The sequence below is a fragment of the Mesoplodon bidens genome (assembly GCF_964165515.1).
Source record: "Mesoplodon bidens genome assembly, chromosome: 7".
NCBI classification, from domain to species: domain Eukaryota; kingdom Metazoa; phylum Chordata; class Mammalia; order Artiodactyla; family Ziphiidae; genus Mesoplodon; species Mesoplodon bidens.
In genome coordinates this window covers 111,565,578-111,588,724 of record NC_138164.1, presented here as the reverse complement: position 1 = coordinate 111,588,724, position 23,147 = coordinate 111,565,578, and the positions used below count along the sequence as shown (strand labels likewise).

The 23,147-nt window shown below is 48.5% G+C and overlaps 1 protein-coding gene across 1 annotated transcript; it reads left to right on the top strand.

Annotated features, from left to right (window-relative positions):
- Positions 1-13,544: 13,544 nt before the first annotated feature.
- On the top strand, positions 13,545-22,700 carry LOC308619656 (uncharacterized protein C11orf24 homolog). The gene is made up of 4 exons (XM_081238692.1): positions 13,545-13,704; positions 16,035-16,232; positions 20,341-20,514; positions 21,437-22,700. Exons 2-4 carry the CDS (start codon positions 16,193-16,195, stop codon positions 22,516-22,518), a joined length of 1,296 nt encoding a protein of 431 aa, XP_081094818.1. The 5' UTR covers positions 13,545-13,704; positions 16,035-16,192; the 3' UTR covers positions 22,519-22,700.
- Positions 22,701-23,147: the final 447 nt, after the last annotated feature.

Sequence of the window (23,147 nt, the reverse complement as noted above, 5' to 3'; positions counted from 1 at the left end):
CTCAGTAGTTGTGGCTCACGGGCCTAGTTGCTCCGCGGCATGTGGGATCTTCCCGGACCAGGGCTTGAACCCATGTCCCCTGCATTAGCAGGCAGTTTCTCAACCACTGCGCCACCAGGGAAGCCCTGTTTCTAGATTTTTTGATGATGGCCATTCTGATTGGTGTGAGATGATATCTCATTGTAGTTTTGATTTGCATTTCTCTAATGAGTAAAGATGTTGAGCATCCTTTCATGTGTTTGTTGGCAGTCTGTATATCTTCTGTGGAGAAATGTCTATTTAGGTCTTCTGCCCATTTTTGGATTGGGTTGTTTGTTTTTTTGTTATTGAGCTGAATGAGCTGCTTATAAATTTTGGAGATTAATCCTTTGTCAGGTGCTTCATTTGCAAATATTTTCTCCCATTCTGAGGGTTGTCTTTTGGTCTTGTTTATGGTTTCCTTTGCTGTGCAAAAGCTTTTAAGTTTCATTAGGTCCCATGTGTTTATTTTTGTCTTTATTTCCATTTCTCTAGGAGGTGGGTCAAAAAGGATCTTGCTGTGATTTATGTCATAGAGTGTTCTGCCTATGTTTTCCTCTAAGAGTTTGATAGTGTCTGGCCTTACATTTAGGTCTTTAATCCATTTTGAGCTTATTTTTGTGTATGGTGTTAGGGAGTGATCTAATCTCATACTTTTACATGTCCCTATCCAGTTTTCCCAGCACCACTTATTGAAGAGACTGTCCTTTCTCCACTGTACATTCCTGCCTCCTTTATCAAAGATAAGGTGACCATATGTCCGTGGGTTTAACGCTGGGCTTTCTATCCTGTTCCATTGATCTATCTTTCTGTTTTTGTGCCAGTACCATACTGTCTTGATTACTGTAGCTTTGTAGTATAGTCTGAAGTCAGGGAGCCTGATTCCTCCAGCTCCATTTTTCGTTCTCAAGATTGCTTTGGCTATTCGGGGTCTTTTGTGTTTCCATACAAATTGTGAAATTTTTTGTTCTAGTTCTGTGAAAAATGCCAGTGGTAGTTTGATAGGGATTGCATTGAATCTGTAGATTGCTTTGGGTAGTAGAGTCATTTTCACAATGTTGATTCTTCCAATCCAAGAACATGGTACATCTCTCCATCTATTTGTATCATCTTTAATTTCTTTCATCAGTGTCTTATAATTTTCTGCATACAGGTCTTTTGTCTCCTTAGGTAGGTTTATTCCTAGATATTTTATTCTTTTTGTTGCAATGGTAAATGGGAGTGTTTCCTTGATTTCACTTTCAGATTTTTCATCATTAGTATATAGGAATGCCAGAGATTTCTGTGCATTAATTTTGTATCCTGCAACTTTACCAAATTCATTGATTAGCTCTAGTAGTTTTCTGGTAGCATCTTTAGGATTCTCTATGTATAGTATCATGTCATCTGCAAACAGTGACAGCTTTACTTCTTCTTTTCCAATTTGGATTCCTTTTATTTCCTTTTCTTCTCTGATTGCTGTGGCTAAAACTTCCAAAACTAGGTTGAATAAGAGTGGTGAGAGTGGGCAACCTTGTCTTGTTCCTGATCTTAGTGGAAATGGTTTCAGATTTTCACCATTGAGGACGATGCTGGCTGTGGGTTTGTCATATATGGCCTTTATTATGTTGAGGAAAGTTCCCTCTATGCCTACTTTCTGCAGGGTTTTTATCATAAATGGGTGTTGAATTTTGTCGAAAGCTTTCTCTGCATCTATTGAGATGATCATATGGTTTTTCTCCTTCAATTTGTTAATATGGTGTATCACGTTGATTGATTTGCGTATATTGAAGAATCCTTGCATTCCTGGAATAAACCCCACTTGATCATGGTGTATGATCCTTTTAATGTGCTGTTGGATTCTGTTTGCTAGTATTTGTTGAGGATTTTTGCATCTATGTTCATCAGTGATATTGGCCTGTAGTTTTCTTTCTTTGTGACATCCTTGTCTGGTTTTGGTATCAAGGTGATGGTGGCCTTGTAGAATGAGTTTGGGAGTGTTCCTCCCTCTGCTATATTTTGGAAGAGTTTCAGAAGGATAGGTGTTAGCTCTTCTCTAAATGCTTGATAGAATTCGCCTGTGAAGCCATCTGGTCCTGGGCTTTTGTTTGTTGGAAGATTTTTTATCACAGTTTCAATTTCAGTGCTTGTGATTGGTCTGTTCATATTTTCTATTTCTTCCTGGTTCAGTCTTGGCAGGTTGTGCATTTCTAAGAATTTGTCCATTTCTTCCAGGTTGTCCATTTTATTGGCATAGAGTTGCTTGTAGTAATCTTTCATGATCTTTTGTATTTCTGCAGTGTCAGTTGTAACTCCTCCTTTTTCATTTCTACTTTTATTGATTTGAGTCTTCTCCCTTTTTTTCTTGATGAGTCTGGCTAATGGTTTATCAATTTTGTTTATCTTCTCAAAGAACCAGCTTTTAGTTTTATTGATCTTTGCTATCGTTTCCTTCATTTCTTTTTCATTTATTTCTGATCTGATTTTTATGATTTCTTTCCTTCTGCTAACTTTGGGATGTTTTTGTTCTTCTTTCTCTAATTGCTTTAGGTGCAAGGTTAGGTTGTTTATTCGAGATGTTTCCTGTTTCTTAAGGTGGGATTGTATTGCTATAAACTTCCCTCTTAGAACTGCTTTTGCTGCATCCCATAGGTTTTGGGTCGTCGTGCCTCCATTGTCATTTGTTTCTAGGTATTTTTTAATTTCCTCTTTGATTTCTTCAGTGATCACTTCGTTATTAAGTAGTGTATTGTTTAGCCTCCATGTGTTTGTATTTTTTACAGCTCTTTTCCTGTAATTGATATCTAGTCTCATAGCATTGTGGTCGGAAAAGATACTTGATACAATTTCAATTTTCTTAAATTTACCAAGGCTTGATTTGTGACCCAAGATATGATCTATCCTGGAGAATGTTCCATGAGCACTTGAGAAAAATGTGTATTCTGTTGTTTTTGGATGGAATGTCCTCTAAATATCAATTAAGTCCATCTTGTTTAATGTATCATTTAAAGCTTGTGTTTCCTTATTTATTTTCATTTTGGATGATCTGTCCATTGGTGAAAGTGGGGTGTTAAAGTCCCCTACTATGATTGTGTTACTGTCGATTTCTCCTTTTATGGTTGTTAGTATTTGCCTTATGTATTGAGGTGCTCCTATGTTTGGTGCATAAATATTTACAATTGTTATATCTTCTTCTTGGATTGATCCCTTGATCATTAGGTAGTGTCCTTCTTTGTCTCTTCTAGTAGTCTTTATTTTAAAGTCTATTTTGTCTGATATGAGAATTGCTACTCCAGCTTTCTTTTGATTTCCATTTGCATGGAATATCTTTTTCCATCCCCTTACTTTCAGCCTGTATGTGTCTCTAGGTCTGAAGTGGGTCTCTTGTAGACAGCATATATATGGGTCTTGTTTTTGTATCCATTCAGCCAATCTGTATCTTTTGGTGGGAGCATTTAGTCCATTTACATTTAAGGTAATTATCGATATGTATGTTCCTATTCCCATTTTCTTAATTGTTTTGGGTTCATTATTGTAGGTCTTTTACTTCTGTTGTGTTTCTTGCCTAGAGAAGTTCCTTTAGCATTTGTTGTAAAGCTGGTTTGGTGGTGCTGAACTCTCTCAGCTTTTGCTTGTCTGTAAACGTTTTAATTTCTCCATCAAATCTGAATGAGATCCTTGCTGGGTAGAGTAATCTTGGTTGCAGGTTTTTCTCCTTCATCACTTTAATTATGTCCTGCCACTCCCTTCTGGCTTGTAGAGTTTCTGCTGAGAGATCAGCTGTTATCCTGATGGGGATTCCCTTGTGTGTTATTTGTTGTTTTTGCCTTGCTGCTTTTAATATGATTTCTTTGTGTTTAATTTTTGACAGTTTGATTAATATGTGTCTTGGTGTATTTCTCCTTGGATTTATTCTGTATGGGACTCTCTGTGCCTCCTGGACTTGATTAACTATTTCCTTTCCCATATTAGGGAAGTTTTCAACTATAATCTCTTCTAATATTTTCTCAGTCCCTTTCTTTTTCTCTTCTTCTTCTGGAACCCCTATAATTCCAATGTTGGTGCGTTTAATGTTGTCCCAGAGGTCTCTGAGACTGTCCTCTGTTCTTTTCATTCTTTTTTCTTTATTTTGCTCTGCAGCAGTTATTTCCACTATTTTATCTTCCACCTCACTTATCCGTTCTTCTGCCTCAGTTATTCTGCTATTGATCCCATCTAGAGTATTTTTTATTTCATGTATTGTGTTTTTAATCGATGCTTGATTCATCTTTAGTTCTTCTAGGCCCTTGTTAACTGTTTCTTGCATTTTGTCTATTCTATTTCCAAGATTTTGGATCTGGGAAATAGAATCTTGGATCATCTTTACCATCATTATTCTGAATTCTTTTTCAGGTAGACTGCCTATTACCTCTTCATTTGTTAGATCTGGTGGGTTTTTATCTTGCTCCTTCTCCTGCTGTGTGTTTTTCTGTCTTCTCATTTTGCTTATGTTACTGTGTTTGGGGTCTCCTTTTTGCAGGCTGCCGGTTCGTAGTTCCCGTTGTTTTTGGTGTCTGTCCCCAGTGGCTAAGGTTGGTTTAGTGGGTTGTGTAGGCTTCCTGGTGGAGGGGACTAGTGCCTGTGTTCTGGTGGATGAGGCTGGATCTTGTCTTTCTGGTGGGCAGGTCCACGTCTGGTGGTGTGTTTTGGGGTGTCTGCGGACTTTTTATGATTTTAGGCCACCTCTCTGCTAATGGGTGGCGTTGTGTTCCTGTCTTGCTAGTTGTTTGGCATAGGGTGTCCAGCACTGTAGCTTGCTGGTCGTTGAGTGAAGCTGGGTGCTGGTGTTGAGATGGAGATCTCTGGAAGATTTTCGCCGTTTGATATTATGTGGAGCTGGGAGGTCTCTTGTGGACCAGTGTCCTGAAGTTGGCTCTCCCACCTCAGAGGCACAGCACTGACTCCTGGCTCCTCAATTTGGGATGATGTGTTGTCTATTCATGTATTCCACAGATGCAGGGTACATCAAGTTGATTGTGGAGCTTTAATCCGCTGCTTCTGAGGCTGCTGGGAGAGGTTTCCCTTTCTCTCCTTTGTTCTCACAGCTCCTGGGTCTCAGCTTTGGATTTGGCCCCGCCTCTGCGTGTAGGTCGCCGGAGGGCGTCTGTTCTTCACTCAGACAGGACAGGGTTAAAGGAGCAGCCGCTTCGGGGACTCTTGCTCACTCAGCCGGGCGGGAGGGAGGGGCACGGAGTGCGGGGCGAGCCTGCAGCGGCAGAGGTCGGCGTGACGTTGCACCAGCCCGAGGCGCGCCGTGCGTTCTCCCAGGGAAGCCGCCCCTGGATCCCGGGACCCCGGCAGTGGCGGGCTGCACAGGCTCCCGGAAGGGCGGTGTGGACAGTGACCTGCGCTCGCACACAGGCTTCTTGGCGGCAGCAGCAGCAGCCCCAGCGTCCCACGCCCGTCACTGGGCTCCGCGCTTTCAGTCGTGACTCGCGCCCGTCTGTGGAGCCCCTTTAAGCAGCGCTCTTAATCCCCTCTCCTCACGCACCAGGAAACCAAGAGGGAAGAAAAAGTCTCTTGCCTCTTCGGCAGCTCCAGAGTTTTCCCGGACTCCCTCCCGGCTAGCTGTGGCACATTAGCCCCCTTCACGCTGAGTTCTCGCCGCCAGCCCCAGTCCTCTCTCTGCGCTCTGACCCAAGCCCGAGCCTCAGCTTCCAGCCCCGCCCGTCCCGGCGGGCGAGCAGACAAGCCTCTCGGGCTGGTGAGTGCCGCTCGGCACCGATCCTCTCTGTGTGGGGATCTCTCCGCTTTGCCCTACCCAGGTATGTGGGGAGTTTCTTGCCTTTTGGGAGGTCTGGGGTCTTCTGCCAGCGTTCAGTAGGTGTTCTGTAGGAGTTGTTCCACGTGTAGCTGTATTTCTGGTGTATCCGTGGGGCCTTTTGTCAGGTCTTTAACTTGAACTTCTAACAATAATCTAATAAGGAATGGATAGATCTAGGGAAAGGTTTGTGTCTCAGTGATTACATGTTATACTATTTTAAAATGTGTACTGGGATTAAGTTGTCTTTTGTTGTTGCTGAAGAACATTTTTCCTAAAAAAATTTTTATAATGGAAAACTTTTTTTACTCTAAAAATAATACACATTTTATGGAAATTTTGCAAAATACAGAAAGGCATGATAGTTTCTTTGCTATTTTTACCGTTTAGAGTTACAGACGAATGTTAGCATTATTTTCTCAAGTTCCAAAAAATACAAAATGAGTTTTTGATTAGCATTGTATTCAACCCATAAATTAATTTGAGGAAATTACATCTTTACAAGATTTTACTTTCCCAGCCAGGAACATGAATATACCTCTCCATTTTTTCAAGTATATTTTGAAGTCTTCCATACAAAGAACATTCCAAAACTTGACAGTCCTTAATGTTTCTCACTAATGTATCCCTAGCTATTTTATATTTTTGTCATCAGAGTAACTGACATTCTTTAAGCTGCTTTTTTTTATTGGCATACAAGAAATCTACAGACATATACTTATTTTGCATTGGGACAGTTTATTAAATTATACATTTTAGTTGATTTTAAGGTGAGTCTCTGAGACATTCTAGGTAATTGACCTTATATTATATAAATAATGAAAACTTGTCTTTAAAAAATATACTCTAGGGGCTTCCATGGTGGTCCAGTGGGTAAGACTCCGCACTCCCATTTCGGGGGGCCCGGGTTCGAGCCCTGGTCAGGGAACTAGATCCCACATGCATGCCGCAGCTAAGACCTGGCACAGCCTAAATAAATAAATAAATAAATAAATAAATAAATATTTAAAAAATAAAGTAAAAAATTTACTCTATTGTTCTTCTCTCATTCCTTTGACTAGAACAATGTTCATTAGGATCTCGTTCCTGATCTCTCTAGGAACACCTCTAATTTTCAAAAAATCATTAAGTCTAATGTAGGATAATTGAGATAATTATTCTTTATCATATTGAGCAAATATCCTTCTATTCCTAGTTTACTGTGAGTTTTTATCCAACTACGTTAGCCCTTTTTTACTAAATTTGTAATAGAGATTCCCGTCACTTCTTCCCCACCCATGTCATATGTAGTGAATACATGCTTGCAATGACCACACACAGAGTTCCTGATCAAGATTTGCAGGATCTTAGTTCCCTGAACAGGGATTGAACCCCACCCCTCAGCAGTGAGAGCGTGGCGCCCTAACCACTGGACCGCCAGGGTGTTCCCCCTGATCAAGATATTTTTCATGATAACCTCTTCAAAATTTTGGTAGTCAGGATATAAAAGATATGTTGTTTGTATAAGTAGGAGATAAACATTTAAAACCAATTTTTTTTTAAACAACCATTTCTGACAAGGGTCCCTGCTCATCCTCAAAGTACCTCCACCCTCGATTTTCCATTTCTTGGACTCTGAGCCATGTTCCCTGTGTTCCTGTGCAGTTCCAGCTGCACTGCTGCCCTTGTCCATGAAGAGCTCTGCAGCTGCTGCTGAAAGACATGCCATGTGACAGCCCCTCACATTTACTCAGAGCTGTATTCGCTGCCTGGGGACCCCAGGGTTTGCCATCAGATATTTCTCTGTGCTGCCACCCTCCACAGAATCCTGGACAAGGTTCTGTGGCCAAGCCAAGGGCTGAAGGTTGAAACTCCAGTTTTATCTGCAGATTTGATAAGCATATTCTTAATCCTTTTCCCCAGGACATCCAATAAAGCTATCAATTATCCAGTTATTAGATGGAGCAATCTATGTATGTTCATGAGGCCAGGATTTGTTAGTAATGTCATTCAAGTCTTTAATAATCTTACTGTTTTGTTTTTGTTTTTTGTTTTGTTTTTTTTTGGAGGGGCGTCTGCTTGTTCTATACATTACTAAAAGAAGCATATTAAAATCTCTCCCTATGTTGGGGATTTTTCCATTTCTTCTCTGCCAATTTTGCTTTACGAATTTTGAGGTCTTGTTATTGGGTGCATTCCAATTTAGAATAGTTAGAATTATACATCTTCCTGGTGTCTTTGATTTTGTATAATTAGTAAGTGAGTCTCTTTACCTCCAGTCTTTGATTTTGTATAATTAGTAAGTGAGTCTCTTTACCTCCAGTAAAACTTTGTAAAAAATAAATTTTATTGGGGTATAATTTACATACAACAAAATGCATTCATTTTAAGTGTTTGTTTCCACTTACACACAAACACACACACACACACTCATGTAACTACCATCACAATCCTATTTTCACTTTTGCCTTTCTTTACAGCAGAGTGTTTTGTTTTTTAGTTAAGCTCATTTAGGCAGAATTTACATTCAGTAAAATTCACACTTTCATGAGTTATGACAAATGTATACAGTTGTGTAACCATCACCATAAGCAAGATATATAATAGAATATTTCCATCAAAAATTTCCCTAATGCCCTTTTGTTGGGGCGGCCAGATTTAGCAAGTTTAGCTGAGCAACCTGTATTTTATCTGGCAACACTGAGCCAATCCCTCTTTCCTCATCCCATTCCCTGGTGACCATGGATTTCTGTCTCAATACTTTTGTCTTTTCATGAGTATCCTATAAATGAAATCATATGTCTCTCTTTTTTTTTTTCAGATGCTCTGTGAAGAAATTCACTTTAACACTTATAACTTTAAGACTTTGCATACATTACAACAGTGCATTAGTGATACAAGCTGTAAAATACTTTTCCATTCCTTTGGATTTTGCATATGATGGTTCTGCATCAGTCACTGCATGTAGATTGAGCAAGCTTTGTTTTTGTGTTTGTTTGTTTTTTAACATGCATTCAACTAGATAAGATTCAGAATAGATTAATACTCCCTTCTTAACATTACAGTTAGCTAAAAAATTGCCTGGCAGCCCACCAAACAGGATTTGCTTTAAGACCAACCCACAGAGTCAGCTGGAGACTGAGGGCACTGGGACATGCTGGGCCGGCCATAGTAGCATATGTCTTTTCTGTGTGGCTTTTTTCTCTTAGCATAATGCTTTTGTGATTCATCGGTGTTGGTGAATGTATCAATAATTCGTGCTTTTTTATAGCTGAGTATAGATATAACACAATTTATATATCCATTCACCCACTGAATCATTTGGGTGTTTCCAGCCTTTGGCAATTATGAATAAAGTTGCTACAGACGTTTTCATACAGGTCTTTGTATGAACACGTTTTCATTTCCCTTGGGTGAATACCTAGGAGTGGGATTGCTGTGTCATATAGCAAGTGTATATTTAACTTTATAAGAGACTGTCAAACTGTTCTCCAAAACGGCTCTGCCATTTTGCATTCCCATCAGCAATGTGTAAGAATTCAGACTGCTCTGAATCTTTGTAGATACTTGGTATTTTTGTTTTGGGCCGGGAAGGAGGACAAGGCAGTCCTAGTACTGCCCTTTCTTATCTGACTGATTACACAGGGGGTTCAGTTGGTGAAAGTTCATCAAGCTATAAACCTCTATGTACACTTTTCTATGCATATAATAATCCTCAATAAAAAGATTTTTAAACTACACAAAATACCTTTGAATAATTCTACTAAATTAACTAAACGTGTTGAAATTTAAAATGTGCTTTTTAAAAAACTGAAAGAAAAAAAAAACCATCAGTGTAAATCCATAGTAGCCTGGCTTCATAATCTCTAAGATTTTTTTTTCCCAGCTATCCGTAGTAAATATCTGAAAGGCAAATTCATATTTCTGCACATTATAAGTGACAGGTCAGGAGGATCAATCCAATGTGTATATAAATATATTCCTGTCCTCGTCAATTATCCATTTTTATTCTAAAAATTCTCATAATTTCAATGTCCTTAGTTTTGTGTTCAGGATGTAAAAATGAACTGTCGATGAATAAATAATGACTGGGGCTTGCCTGGTGGTGCAGTGGTTAAGAATTCGCCTGCCAACACAGGTGACACGGGTTTGACCCCTGGTCTGGGAAGATCCCACATGCCGCGGAGCAACTAAGCCCGTGTGCCACAACTACTGAGCCTGTGCTCTAGAGCCCGTGAGCCACAACTACTGAGCCCACATGCCACAACTACTGAAGCCCGCGTGCCTGGAGCCCGTGCTCCGCAACAAGAGAAGCCACCCTAATGAGAAGCTTGTGCACCGCAACGAAGAGTAGCCCCCATTCTCCGCAACTAGATAAAGCCCACCTGCAGCAATGAAGATCCAACGCAGCCATAAATAAATAAATAAATAAATAATGACCGTAAAGGGTAGAGCGTGAGGGCAAGTATTGGTCTTTTCCTCCCTAGGAGCAATGGTTCACTATTCACTAAGTCAGCGTTCACGGCAACTTTATTAAACATAACAACCACGAGTCATGAGAATTGACTGTAGGATAAACTGAGACACAGAATGGCTAAGCCTCTTGCCCACCGTCACTCAGCTAAAAGTGAAGGAGCCAGGGTTTGAAGCGTGGCAGTGTTACTCCAGAGTCCTTTTACATGGGGGATCTAGCATGGCCTTACATTCAAATGAGGTTATAAATCAACAACTAAGAGGACCAAGCTGATTTGTTATTTAGCTGCATAGAAAGCACCCGAGAGCATCTGTGCTCTGAGACACAGCTTGAGGATTTAAGTGTATCCTTCTCTGTCTTTAATTCATCCGCTGCCATCAGAAGAAGCCCAGCAGGCCTGCTTTCGTCCATATAATGCTCTACACACGCAGCTATGTGGTTCCCAGAGCTGTGCTCAGTGGACGCTAGGTGCCAGGTGACCCCAGTCCACTGAAAGATGCCAGATTCTCCTATGAGAGAATGAGTTTCCCTGTATTCTGGACCATCTCAGCCAGATATTTCCATTGTTCTCTGAAATCCATTTCCTAGCAACCCCCTAGACTGGGGGCTTGCAAGCATTTTCTCTAGAGGACAAGGCAGTAAATATTTCAGGTTTTTGTGGGCCATACAGTCTCTGCTGCAACGACTCAACTCTGCCCTTGCAGTGCAAAAGCAGTCAGATAATACATAACAGAGGCGTAACTGTATTCCAGTAAAGCTTTACTACAAAAGCAGACAGAGGGTCAGCACACTCCTGCTCTAGACTATGAGCTCCTTGAGAAGCTGTGCTGCGTCTTATCTTTGTAATTTCAGCCCTAGTGGGAAAAATTTTTCCGAGTTTTACCAAAGAGGAAATAAAAACACAGGATCACAGAGGCTGACTTTGAGGAAGGCAAGCACAGAACTGCAACTGGCTGTTTAGGTGTATTTTCACTTGTGAATTGAACAGAGATGCTGCATTTTTCATGTTAGACCTGAGCTACTTGGGAAACTTAAAGCAAAGGATCTTGTCTTGGGACTTCCCTGGTGGTCCAGTGGTTAAGACTCCACACTCCCAATGTGGGGGGCCAGGGTTCAATCCCTGGTCAGGGAACTGGATCCTGCATGCCGCAACTGGGAGTCCAAATGACGCAACTAAAGATCCTGCATGCCTAAGACGCGGGGCAGCCAAATAAATAAATATTAAAAAAAAATAAAAAAGATCTTGTCTTCACAAACCCTCCTACCTGGCCTGTGTCTCAGCAAACCTATGTCTTTGCAGGGTAAGTTCACCTACACAACCTGAAACCATGAGGTACTGGGTGGTAACAGTTTTAAATGGAGTTTCAGGTGCTCCCAGGGCTCAGAGCTGGCTAGCTGACCCTGTCTTAGCACACCCGCAGTTTTCTGTGTCTGGTTTAGTTTCTTAGCCCAGGACCCTGTTGACATAAAAAAAAACACAACCTAAAAGTTGAGAATTATGTTTTATTTGGCAGATAAGACTGAGGACTTAAGCCCGGGACACAGCATCTCAGATAACTCTGAGAGGCTGCTCGGAAGAGGTAAGGGAAGAGCCAGGATACATTAGGAGTTTTAGCAACAAAGACCAAGGAGTCAGAACATCAAAAGATTACTGTTAATTAAAGAAAACCAGATATCTCAAGTTAAGGAATTTAGCGCTTTTCTATATATGGGAAGATGCAAGAGTCTAGGCTTACTGAAATCACTCCTTTGATATGCCCCTTAGCTATCTGGGGCCAGTATCAGGGCGCACTGTCAGGGGTGGTTGCAGCGGCAGACTGCTATATTGCAGGGGGTGGAGGGGTGGGAGGGGGTTCGGGGTTGGGGGGTGGACCCAGTTTCTACCCTGAGTTCCCTCAGGGCTCACCACTGGAGTGCTGTAATGTGATGGCTTGATGACTACAACATCCTTTGTTTACAATAGGCCAGGCAACTTTTTTTTTTTCCATTGATAACCCAAGACATGTTATAAAACTGTCTGAAAATAAAGCCTTTTGGTTTATTCCCATTGAGGTCACCTTTCACAGACAGGTTTTGGTTAGGATTTGGGGGAACTTGAGAAGGTCTTACACAGACTGGGATACAGTCACAAAACTAGTAACTTACAAAGCCTATTTCTTTTTTTTCTTTTTTTATTGATATTTTAAATTGAAGTACAGTTGATTTACAATGTGGCAATCTCTGCTGTACAGGGAAGTGACTCAGTTATACATATATATATTTTTAAAATATTCTTTTCCATTATGGTTTATCCCAGGAGATTGGATATAGTTCCCTAAGCTGTACAGTAGGACCTTGTTGTTTATCCATTCTAAATGTAATAGTTTGCATCTACCAACCCCAAACTCCCAGTCCATCCCCCTCCCTCCCCTCAAAGCCTATTTCTTTTTTGTTGTTGTTGCTTTTTAATACACTCTTTCTTTTTTTTTATATTTATTTATTTATTTGGCTGCGTCAGGTTGCGGTATCCGGGATATTCTTGTGGCATGAGGAATCCTTCGTTGCAGCGCTCCGGCTTCTCTCTAGTTGTGGTGCTCCGACTCTAGAGCCTGCCGGCTTAGTTGCCCTGCGGCATGTGGATCTTAGTTCCTCCACCACGGACGAACCCGAGTTCCCCTGCATTGGAAGGTAGATTCTTAACCACTGGACCACCAGGGAAGTCCCCCAAAGCCTATACCTAATGAAGGTCAAGTCCCATTCGCTTTCCTCTATACTCCGTTTTGCCCCACTATTAGTCACATCTCAGAATTAAGAAACATTCTGTGAGCCTCAGTTTCAGCATCTGTAAAACGGGTGCGAAGCGCGTCACAGTGCTATTGCAGAGTTAAATCACCCAACTAAGCCCAGGTCTTGGCACGAGTAAGCACGCAAAACACGCTGGCGGCCATCCCGACTATGACTTACTCCCAGCGCAGGCCCCCCCGCCCCCCGGCTGGATAAAGTCGGAGGGATGAGGGAGAGCATGTGGCACGGTCACGCCGTCGGGGTAGGTCTGAGATCACCCAGCCCCGGTACCTCGGTCGCTACAGGGCAGTGCCCACAGACTGAGACGAGGACCAGGAACCACCACTTCCGGCAGAGACCTGCCCGAAATAGCCGCTTCCGGCCGCTCTCCAGACGTAGCTGGAGCCGCTCCGCGGTGGGCGGGGCCCTGGGTACAGGGTCGCCTCCGGCAGCTCCTGGAGCCGCTGGGCGTCTCCCGGCTCCGGCAGACGCTGCCCCGCCCTCCAGGGCCCGCCCTCCCGTGACGTCACCTCCGGGGCGGTCCGGGCGGGGCCAGAGCTGGGGCGGCTGCCCTGAGCAGTATTGGCTTGGGGTCGCGCTGCTCCGGTGCCGGCCACGTCCGCACGCCGGACCGCGGGCGCTTCCCCGCCGTCCCAGGGCTTCCGGGCCGCCGCAGGCCTGCCACGCCCGGGTAAGGGGCCCTCGCTGCTGTCCGCGGAGCTGTTGTCAAGGCTGTCTGAGCCGGCTTGGGGCTGAGAGAGGGAGGTGGGGACAGGAGGAGGGGTGCATGGGGGCACGAGAGGCAGAGGAGGGGGCATGGGGCCACGAGAGGCAGAAGAGGGGGACAAGAGAAAAGATGAATGGGGACACAGAATGCAAGCTGGTGACGACTGGAGGTGAGGAATAGGAGGAGAGGAAAGAACGGAGGGAGTCAGTTGGGGGCCCAGACTCGGAAGGAGCACGGATGGGAGCCCAAGAGGCGGGAGACAGGAGGAGGGCTTAAGGAGATCCCAAACCAGAGAAGAGACCCGGGTCGCTCCAGTTTGGGAGCGGAGGAGAGGGAAGTTGGGACACTTCCGGATGGGTGGGGAGCTAAAGGGTCCTGTCTGGCCAAGGCTGGGCCCCAGGAAGTTACCCTCAAAGAAAGAGTTGGCCCTTTAGGCGACCCAGGCCTCCCCCAAGCCCGCTCTACCTGGGAGGGGCTTGTGCATTTACATTGACCTGCCCGCCTCCTCCAGGTGAGTCTGGGTGGCTAGTTAGTGTGTGCAATTAGCTGTTAGGCTAGTGTGAGGAATCCACATGCACATGGTTTGCCATAAGACATAAATATCTACTTAGAAATCTGCCTTTAATAATGTTGTTGTTTTTTTCTCCCTGGAGGAAGCATCTCTAAAATTTCAATACAGATGTTCTGCTTATACTCCAGACTTGCCTAATGGACAAAGGAATGTCAAATCTACCCAGACTGCCAGCAAAAACTAGACTCTTGATCAGCATTTAGCCTGATACCCAAAATTCCAAAAACCTGGAAGGAAGCAATGTAATTAAGACGCTCTCCAGTGCTCCGGGTTCCCATCTTCCACAGAGACACTTCCTTTGGACCACAGGACAATGTCTATATACACAAAACCACAAGCCTGTGTTCCGATACCAAAGTTCAGCCAGGTGACGAGTCAGGGCAGGTGTCTGCGGTTTGCCCTGTGTTTGTTTCCGCAATCCCTATTCCTTGGTATGTATAGTTTCTCCAGCTTGGAGTAGGGACTGGGACCACATTGCCGCTGATAAATAAGTTACTAGTGTGATGGAATGTGGCGGGTAACACTTGTGTTGAGCCCAGGAAAAAGGAATTAAGCAATTTGGAGTCTGATTTCAGGTCACTTGCACACAGCACCCTGTATATAACAAACGGTTTCATAAAAGTTAAAAGTCAAGCCAAGGTTGGGAACAGAAGAAATTGGAAATGGGAGACGTTGAGAGGTGGCACGAAGTCAAGGACCAGAGAAGGATCATGAAGTTGGCACCCAGAGCCACATTCTGAGGGTGCCTTCCTAATAGAGGGTTGCCTGGCTAGTGGGGTGCTGCCCCTTCCCTGCAGAACTTGTGAGGGGCTGACCCCTGAAAACGGGAACTCCTGACACCAGCCTAACCTCCTGTCTTTCCACCTGCCCTGCTCTCCTGCTCACCACGTAGTCCTTCTTGCTTATTCCCTTCCTGCACAGGGGTCTCTTCTTTCTGAGACCTTGATCTGCCCAGTCACTCTGCACCAGATAATGAGGATAACTGGCCAGACCCTCATTTAAGGCTCACTAAAGCCTTTTCAGGGGAGACTACGATTCTAAGTCTTGTTAATGCTTTGTCCATTGTGAGTCAACTTAGATTAGCGCAGGCCCCCACGTGGGAATCTTGACATTTAGAATACGCTGTTGGAAAGTGGAGTCAGGACCATACCAGAGGGATGAAGTCACGGCACGAGGGCCTGTTCTTGACTCCGCACAGCGGCCAATTTCCTGTCTCTGGGGGAGTGATCACCAGCCCCACTGGCTGAGGGAAGAGACAGTGATGGCATCCAGCAGAGGTCTCCTGAGGGACCAGTGGAGTTTCCTGAGATAGCTTTAGAGGGATGCTCCATGTGCACGCTCACCTCATGTATGTAACCGTGTGCGATTGCACACATGCATGTGTATGATTGCACGTGTACACACATGGCAGTGTGCACGCAGGTGTTGCCATGTGCCCATGGATACCAGTGCATGTGTAGCTGTGCGCCTGTGACTGCATGCATATGCGTGTGTACCTATGCACATATGTGTGTGTGTTGCTGTGTGTGCACATGGGTATGTGTGAGAGAGAGCAGGCCCGTAGTGGTTCTCGGGCATCACCACCTACGCATATCTGCAACTCTAGGAGGTGCTGAGTTTCTTTTATCTCCTCCTGAGTTTACACTAGAAAAATGCCTCCCTCCTCACTGGATTTTTCCCCCGTGCTTTTCCTAAGGAGCGTTTATTCTTTTTCAAACCGTAGATGCATCTTCTACCAGAGTGGAGCATCTTCCTGGACCCCACGTGTGCCACAAAGCGTGCCATGGCCTGGGAGTGCCCTTCAAAGCCGTCCTCGCCTCCTGCACAGCCAAACCTTGCCCGACAAGTGCACAGTGTCAAGCCCTCAGCCCCCCGAGGAAGATGGCCCAGCCTGGGCACACGCCCCGAGCAGCTGCCTCTCGTGAGTGTCCAAAGCCCTGCGGGCAGGGCCACCTGCTCAGTGACAGGACAGTGAGCCCGGAAAGGGCCCTGAGGGGGCTTTGCAGGGACAGGGTGGGCAAAGGAAAGACAGCAAACCTCAGAGGGCCGAGCCGTCCAGTGAGCAGGAGGCCCGGTCTGTGGCATTTCACTGTCAGAGCTTCTGCCTTCTTGGGTGGCCCTGGTGGGGGGTCCCCAGGCAGGTATGGGAACCGTGTGGTCCTCTGGGCCGTCCTCTGTTTCTGTGAGGTTCTCTCAGGGCCTCGTGTCATGAGACCACGATACCATGGGAGCCCCTCGCTGCACGGGCAGGGGTGCTGCATCTCACTGATGGGGGGTGTGGAGGGGGTGCCTCATAGCAGAAGGGGCCCCGGGAGGAGACCGACTAGAGTCTGTCCCTGGACCAAAAATGGGACGGCCCATGTCTGTTCCAGGATGAAGAACTGGACGGGAAGGCGGAAACCCATTCGGGCCCTTGAATCAGTTCCTCCTGCCTTAGCTGGAGCATCAGCTCTGAAGTGCCAGAGGCGGGGGTGGCAAACTGCGGCCTGTGGGCCATGTCTGCCCGCTGCCTGTTTTTGTAAATAAAGTTTTATCGGGACCCAGCCACACCCATCACATACCTATGGTCCATGACTACTTTTGCAGACTTGAGTAGCTAAGACAGACCGTATGGCCCACAAAAATCTAAAATATCTGCTGTCTAGCTCTCTGTAGAAAAAAGTTTCCTGACTCTGCTCTGGAGATCTGTAGTGCAGTGGCAGTGGAAGGCCTGGGGTGCACTCAGGAAGCCCCTGTCAGGTCCAAGGCTCAGACGTGGGGAGCATGTTGGGCTCAGTGGTGGCATTTTTAATGCATTCAGTGGACGTGACTGGCCAGAGAGAGTCGTTTAAATGCACTTATTTACGCAGAGCCCAGCTGCATTTACTTCAGCTAATGGGGGGGAGCGGGAGCTCTGTCCTTCCCCCACATGACATTGGTCCGTTTCTTCTCTCCCCACCCCACCCCCTCTTGTTTCAGTCAGAACAAAGGATGCCTTTTGCTCTTGAGAAATCTGTGGTTTGTAGGGCTGGGGAACCTTTTTAAACCTGTAAGACACCAGGAGCACTTACGGACAGTTTTGGACAGTTTTGGCGGGAGAGTGCGCCATGAAGCTAAACTAAAGTTAGCGACTCTCACGAAGGGATTAGAAGCATGGGGGAGGGGAGTGCCCAGCCTTCCAGCAGAGTTTGTGCTCGAAGGGGTTTTTCCAGTCATGGGGCCGCTTTGCAAGAGCCCCCGCTGCTCACAGGAGAAAGAAAGCCACCTCTAGGTGCCCCTTTATGCCGCACGGGGACTGCTTTCGCGTGGCTGCCAGCAGGGCTGGAAGTGCTCCTTGAGGGGGCTGGGCTGGGCCAGGAACTGCAGGTATTTCATGTGTCTGGCGAGGGTGGGCTCACAGGGGAGAGGCCGCGGGTCAGACTTTGAAGGCGGCCTCGCCATGTTAAGGAGCTTAGGAGTTATCCTGGGAGAGCAGGGGGTTTAAGCATCGGAGGCAGCGTCAGCTTTGTGGGTTACAAAGATCTTTCTGGCAGCTGTGGCATGGCAGATGGAGCAGGCCCAGGATGGGGACGCTTGAAGGTGACCCTTGGGGCTGCTGGGAAGCCAGTGAGCCTGCCCTGCTCGGCGGGAGGGCAGCCTGGCCGCGGGGCCGTGGAGAGCAGCACTTAGCATCCGTGCCAAGGCAAGGAGTCCGTCAGGACGTTTCGTCCAGAGTGACCTGAAGGCTCTCTTCCAAGCCGTTCTGTGGAACTCAGGAGCTTGGCCACGAGGGCCAGGGGAAAGGCCGAGGGCCCAGGGCACCTTCAGGCAGAACTGTTTGTGGAGGCACCCCCAGGAGTCGCCAGCCCTCAGACTCCCAGCAGACTGTGCTCTGCTTGCCCTGTGCCCACGTCGAGTTTGAGTCTCGGGACCAGCCCTCATTGCACGTGACTGGGTTGCTGTCCAAGGGGACTTGGGCCTCGCAGGCGGCCACGTGGGACTCCGGCAGTTGGGCAGGGCTGAGAACAGGATCAGGGCGCACCCAGGACTGGCAGGGCGTGAGGTGATGGGGCACGAGGCCACCTGCCCCCTTGGTTCCCCTGTGGTGAGGGACCTGAGCCTGCCAGCATGTGGGAGAGACATGGGGTGAGTGGGGAGACCCCGCCGTGTGCTCGGGAAGCCGCGCAGTCCTCATCCTGGTGAGGCTCAGCTGCGGTGGCGTCTCTGTAAGTTTCTGCAGTTGCACCGTAACCCTCGGAGACCAGGACTTCTGCGACCAGGTCCACTTAGCCCACCCTCCGTCCCCTGCTGTGGAACCCCCTTACTGAGTCTCTCGGCCTCCTCAGGCCTTGCCCCCTGCATCACCACCCCAGCTGCCCCTTGCCGGGACACCTCGCTTGTCACACCCCTGCCTCGGGCCTGCACGGGCTCGCCTCCCCCGACACCAAAATCCAAACTGCCCCGTGGAGGCCTGTCTGTCTCTCGTTTAAGCCCAGGTCTCACTGCACTGTCCCCAGGCCTCTGGCCCTGCTGTCATCACCTGCTGCTCCTGCCACTTGCCCCCCCAACCCCTTTCCCACCAGGTGGATCCCGACCGTCTTTCAGAACATGGCCCAGGTGTTACTAGCTGGGTTACCTTCCCTGGCCCCCGCCTCCACCCCCCACCAGCTGAATTCCGTGCCTCGTGGGCCCTGCAGCACCCTGTCCTCTCCCACCCACCTCTGGGGCCTCTACACAGAGGACCAGCCTCCACCTTACCCTTCGCAGCCTCCCAGGTGCCATCTCCTCCCTGTTTCCCGACACTTAGTCCCTCTATGCTGGCACCAGCCTGCACTGACCTCTTTTCTGTGTCTCCCATTGGAGGCAGGCTCCCTGGAGGAGGGGGCTGTGTGGCTTTCATCTTTCTGTCCTGAGTGCACTGCCTGGCACGTGAGCAGGCACTCGGGGAGTATTGGACGAAGGGATGGGTGATGGGCAGTGGATGGGTGATGGATGGATGGGTGATGGGCGGTGGATGGGGGATGGGGGGATGGGTGATGGACGGTGGATGGGTGATGGGTGGATGGGTGATGAGCGGTGGATGGGTGTTGGGTGGTGGATGGGTGATGGATGGATGGGTGATGGGCGGTGGATGGGTGATGGGTGGATGGGTGATGGGCGGTGGATGGGTGATGAGCGGTGGATGGGTGATGGGTGGATGGGTGATGAGCGGTGGATGGGAGATGGGTGGTGGATGGATGGGTGGGTGATGGGTGGGTGGGTGATGGGTGGTGGATGGATGAATGGATGGGTGGGTGGGTGATGGGCGGTGGATGGGTAACGGGTGGTAGATGGATGGATGGATGGATAGGTGATGGGTATTGGATGGGTGCATGGATGGATGGGTGGGTGATGGGTTGATGGGTAATGGGTGATGACTGGCTGGCTAAGTGGAATCTCTCCATGTGGTCAGCTGTCATGGGTGCAGAGAAGTGCTTTGGGCCTGCTTTGGGTCCTGCAGGCCACAAGAGAAGTTGAGGAGGAAGACGTGGATGATCTTGATGATGGAAGTCTTGGCCCCTCTCTCTGCTGCTCTTTCATACTCTAAGCTCTGAGCTGGGTTAGTAAGACACGTAGTGAGATTGGGTTAAGAAGTGCTATAGGGCTTCCCTGGTGACGCAGTGGTTGAGAGTCCGCCTGCCGATGCAGGGGACACGGGTTCGTGCCCCGGTCCGGGAAGATCCCACATTGCCATGGAGCGGCTGGGCCTGTGAGCCATGGCCACTGGGCCTGCGCGTCCGGAGCCTGTGCTCCGCAACGGGAGAGGCCACAACAGTGACAGGCCCGCATACCGCAAAAAAAAAAAAAAAAAAAAAAAAAAAAAGAAGTGCTATAAACCTGTCAGAGCAGGCACTGGGCAGATCCCTGAACACACAGGGGAGACATGTTATGCTCTTCCCGAATGCCCGGCCCCAGGGGAAACATTTGGCTGGGTTTGCACCCGGGGACCTCTCGGAGCCCTCCACAGCCGGTGCATTGCCAGGCCTGTGCCCCGTGCGTTACTGACCAAACGCCTTCCTTCTTGACCTTAGATTCCTCAGCCAAGCAGCAGGGGACTGTTAGCAGCCTGAGGAACGGCAGGCTGGGAGCCTCGGGCACTGCCCAGCCTTGCTCCCAGCTCACCTGCAAGATGTGGACAGCCCTCGTGCTCATTTGGGTTTCCTCCTGGTCCTTATCTGAAAGCTACCGGACAACCCAGCATCCACGTAAGTGAGAAAGCCATGTGACTGCTGGACGGGCCTGCAGGGGCCCCGGAGCGCCCAGGTGCTGGGCTGCGAAGGCCTGTTGGGCCAACATGGGACCTGGCCTCTGAGCCTTGAGAGGGCTACGTACTTGGCCTTGCAAAATTTCATTCCTTCCATAAACCCAGTCTTTACGGGGGAGTTTGTCGATCTATACATCACATGTTTACTTGTGCATCTCCTTTGTGCCAGGCAGTATTCATCTCCAGGAATCCTGCCTTGAATCCTATCATAAAGCCAAGAAGTCTTGCATGGTGTGAATATCTGGGCAACGGTTTATCTGCTGTGTAAACCTGGGTGTGTGTTGGATAGGTTTTTTTTAATGGCGAATCACACCTGTAATGCGAGAGATTATGATATTTTGAGAATTGGATCCAAAAATGCAGCTCTGGGGCTTCCCTGGTGGCGCGGTGGTTGAGAGTCCGCCTGCCGATGCAGGGGACACGGGTTCGTGCCCCGGTCTGGGAAGATCCCACATGCCGCAGAGTGGCTGGGCCCGTGAGCCATGGCCACTGAGACTGCGCGTCCGGAGCCTGTGCTCCGCAGTGGGAGAGGCCACAACAGTGAGAGGCCCGCGTACCGCAAAAAAAAAAAAAATAAAGAAAAAAAAATGCAGCTCTGAAGCCTTCCATGGGCTTGGGGTTCAGAGAGCACAGAGGAGATTTTAAATCAAAGTGCTGAGCGCCTCTGTGATGGGCTGTGGGCCAGATGTGTGCAGGGAGGAGATGAGAGGGAAACGTGTCTGCCGGGCTAAGAAGCAAGGCACCGCACAGCCTCCCCGGCCAGCCCCACGGGCCGGAAATTAAGAGTCTCTGAATGATCCACCTGCACAGGGTTGAAGGTGATCGAATCTTTTCCTCCCTTTTCTGACCCTAATGGTACTCAGTCCTCAACAAGACGCTGGAGAATTTAGAACAAAACTCATCCGTGGAAACCATTACAAGAGTCTTGAATGAAACGTCTGCAAGAATAACCTCGGTGACACCTTCTCCCATCACGTTGACCAGAGGGACATGGGGAGGCGACCCCACCTCTCCTGCGGTCACAGCAGGGACAACGCACAGGACAGAGGCAGGCGCGTCAGTGACGGCAGAAGGGACCCCTGACGGAGCCACCTCCGGGGTGCCCACACCGCCTGTCCCGGCATCTGCCTGGCGGACCCCGTCCTCACCCCACACGCGGGCGCCTGGCAGGAGCACATTGTCTGGGCCAGCGACGCACACGATACCCACGCCGGCCACAGGTGCTCCCACAGCTGCTGCGGCCCTGGCAAGTGTAAGCGGCCCCTTGGGCTCGCACGGTAATCCCGGGTACATCCAAGGCCACGCCACAGCCAGCCCCACGGTGCCCCTGAGTCCCCACACACTTAACGCGTCCATACAGGGCCCCACTGTCCAGGCGCCGACGCCCCGGACTGCGGCTGACGCAGCAAGTAGGCCTGCGCCCACCCTCCTCAACACAACCCCGGAACCCGGCTCCCCCTCTTCGGCTTCCACATCCATGACAGTGGGGACCACGACCAAGGCCCCCCAGCCGGCTGCCAGCACAGCGCCAGCACCTGCCCCTCACACCAGCCCGGCCCCACCGACACAGCCCAACCCCGTCACATCCACTCCGGGGGCCGCAGGGCCAGGCACCCCTCAGACGCCGGAGCGGGACGAGCCTGGATCCGCTCCTGGTACTGCTTCCATGGGGCCGACCCCTGGGAGCTCAGGGGACTCCAAGGAGCCACCCACAGACTCGTGCCAGCTCAGCACCCAAGGCCGGTACCTGGTGGTCTCCAGCGAGCCCCTGGCCCAGTCCCCAGTGAACAAAAGTTTTCTCCTGGCAGTGCTCTTGCTGGGGGTCACCCTCTTCATCACAATCCTGGTTCTGTTTGCCCTGCAGGCCTACGAGAGCTACAAGAAGAAGGACTACACGCAGGTGGATTATCTCATCAACGGCATGTACGCCGACTCGGAGATGTGAGGGGAGGGCGCTCGGCGGGCCTGGGACTGGGCCCTTCCCCTCCTTCCATGTTGCCTCTGAGGCCAAACCAAGTGCTTCCAGATTCTTTTGGTGCAATTTAGGAGACATGCCATTTGCTTAAACACATTTAATCGTTGTCCGATTAATTCCACGATCACTCAAGAGTTGCTGCTTTTTTCATATTTATTTTTGTAATGATCACGAGCCGGCAGTGATTCTGCCTTGGGGTGGGGTGGGCGGCCCCGGGGTGGGTCCCGAGCTGAATTAAAGCAACGACCCTATCCGCTCAGACCCTGTCTCCCCGTTTGTGTGGGCTGCGTCCTGCCCCCCCCATGGTGGCCAGGGAACCTTTTCGAGATGCATGTGACAGGGTGTGTCCTTGTAAACGTTGAATGTAACAGCAGGCCCTGGCCATCTGCTGTGTCTGTGCTGCTCTCCTGGGCTTCGCTCTTAGGCCCAAACCTGCCCCAACCTGGGCGGGAGGAACCCCAGCCTTTGAGGGTCTCTGGTAGCACATGGAGATGGGGCCCCTTCCTCTAACCCTCTTTTTCAGCCCTGTGAAGTGGCGGATGCGTGGAGCCTGGTTTGGGCACGAAAGCCGAATGCAACATGTAAACCGCACCTGAGCT

What these genes read in the sequence shown, in the direction of transcription:
- LOC308619656 (XM_081238692.1), top strand. Translation starts at nt 16,193, where the DNA reads ATGGCCCAGCCTGGGCACACGCCCCGAGCAGCTGCCTCTC. An exon ending in GCCCCGAGCAGCTGCCTCTC is followed by an intron (nt 16,233 to 20,340) that starts GTGAGTGTCCAA and finishes TCTTGACCTTAG; the next exon opens with ATTCCTCAGCCAAGCAGCAG. An exon ending in CCGGACAACCCAGCATCCAC is followed by an intron (nt 20,515 to 21,436) that starts GTAAGTGAGAAA and finishes AATGGTACTCAG; the next exon opens with TCCTCAACAAGACGCTGGAG.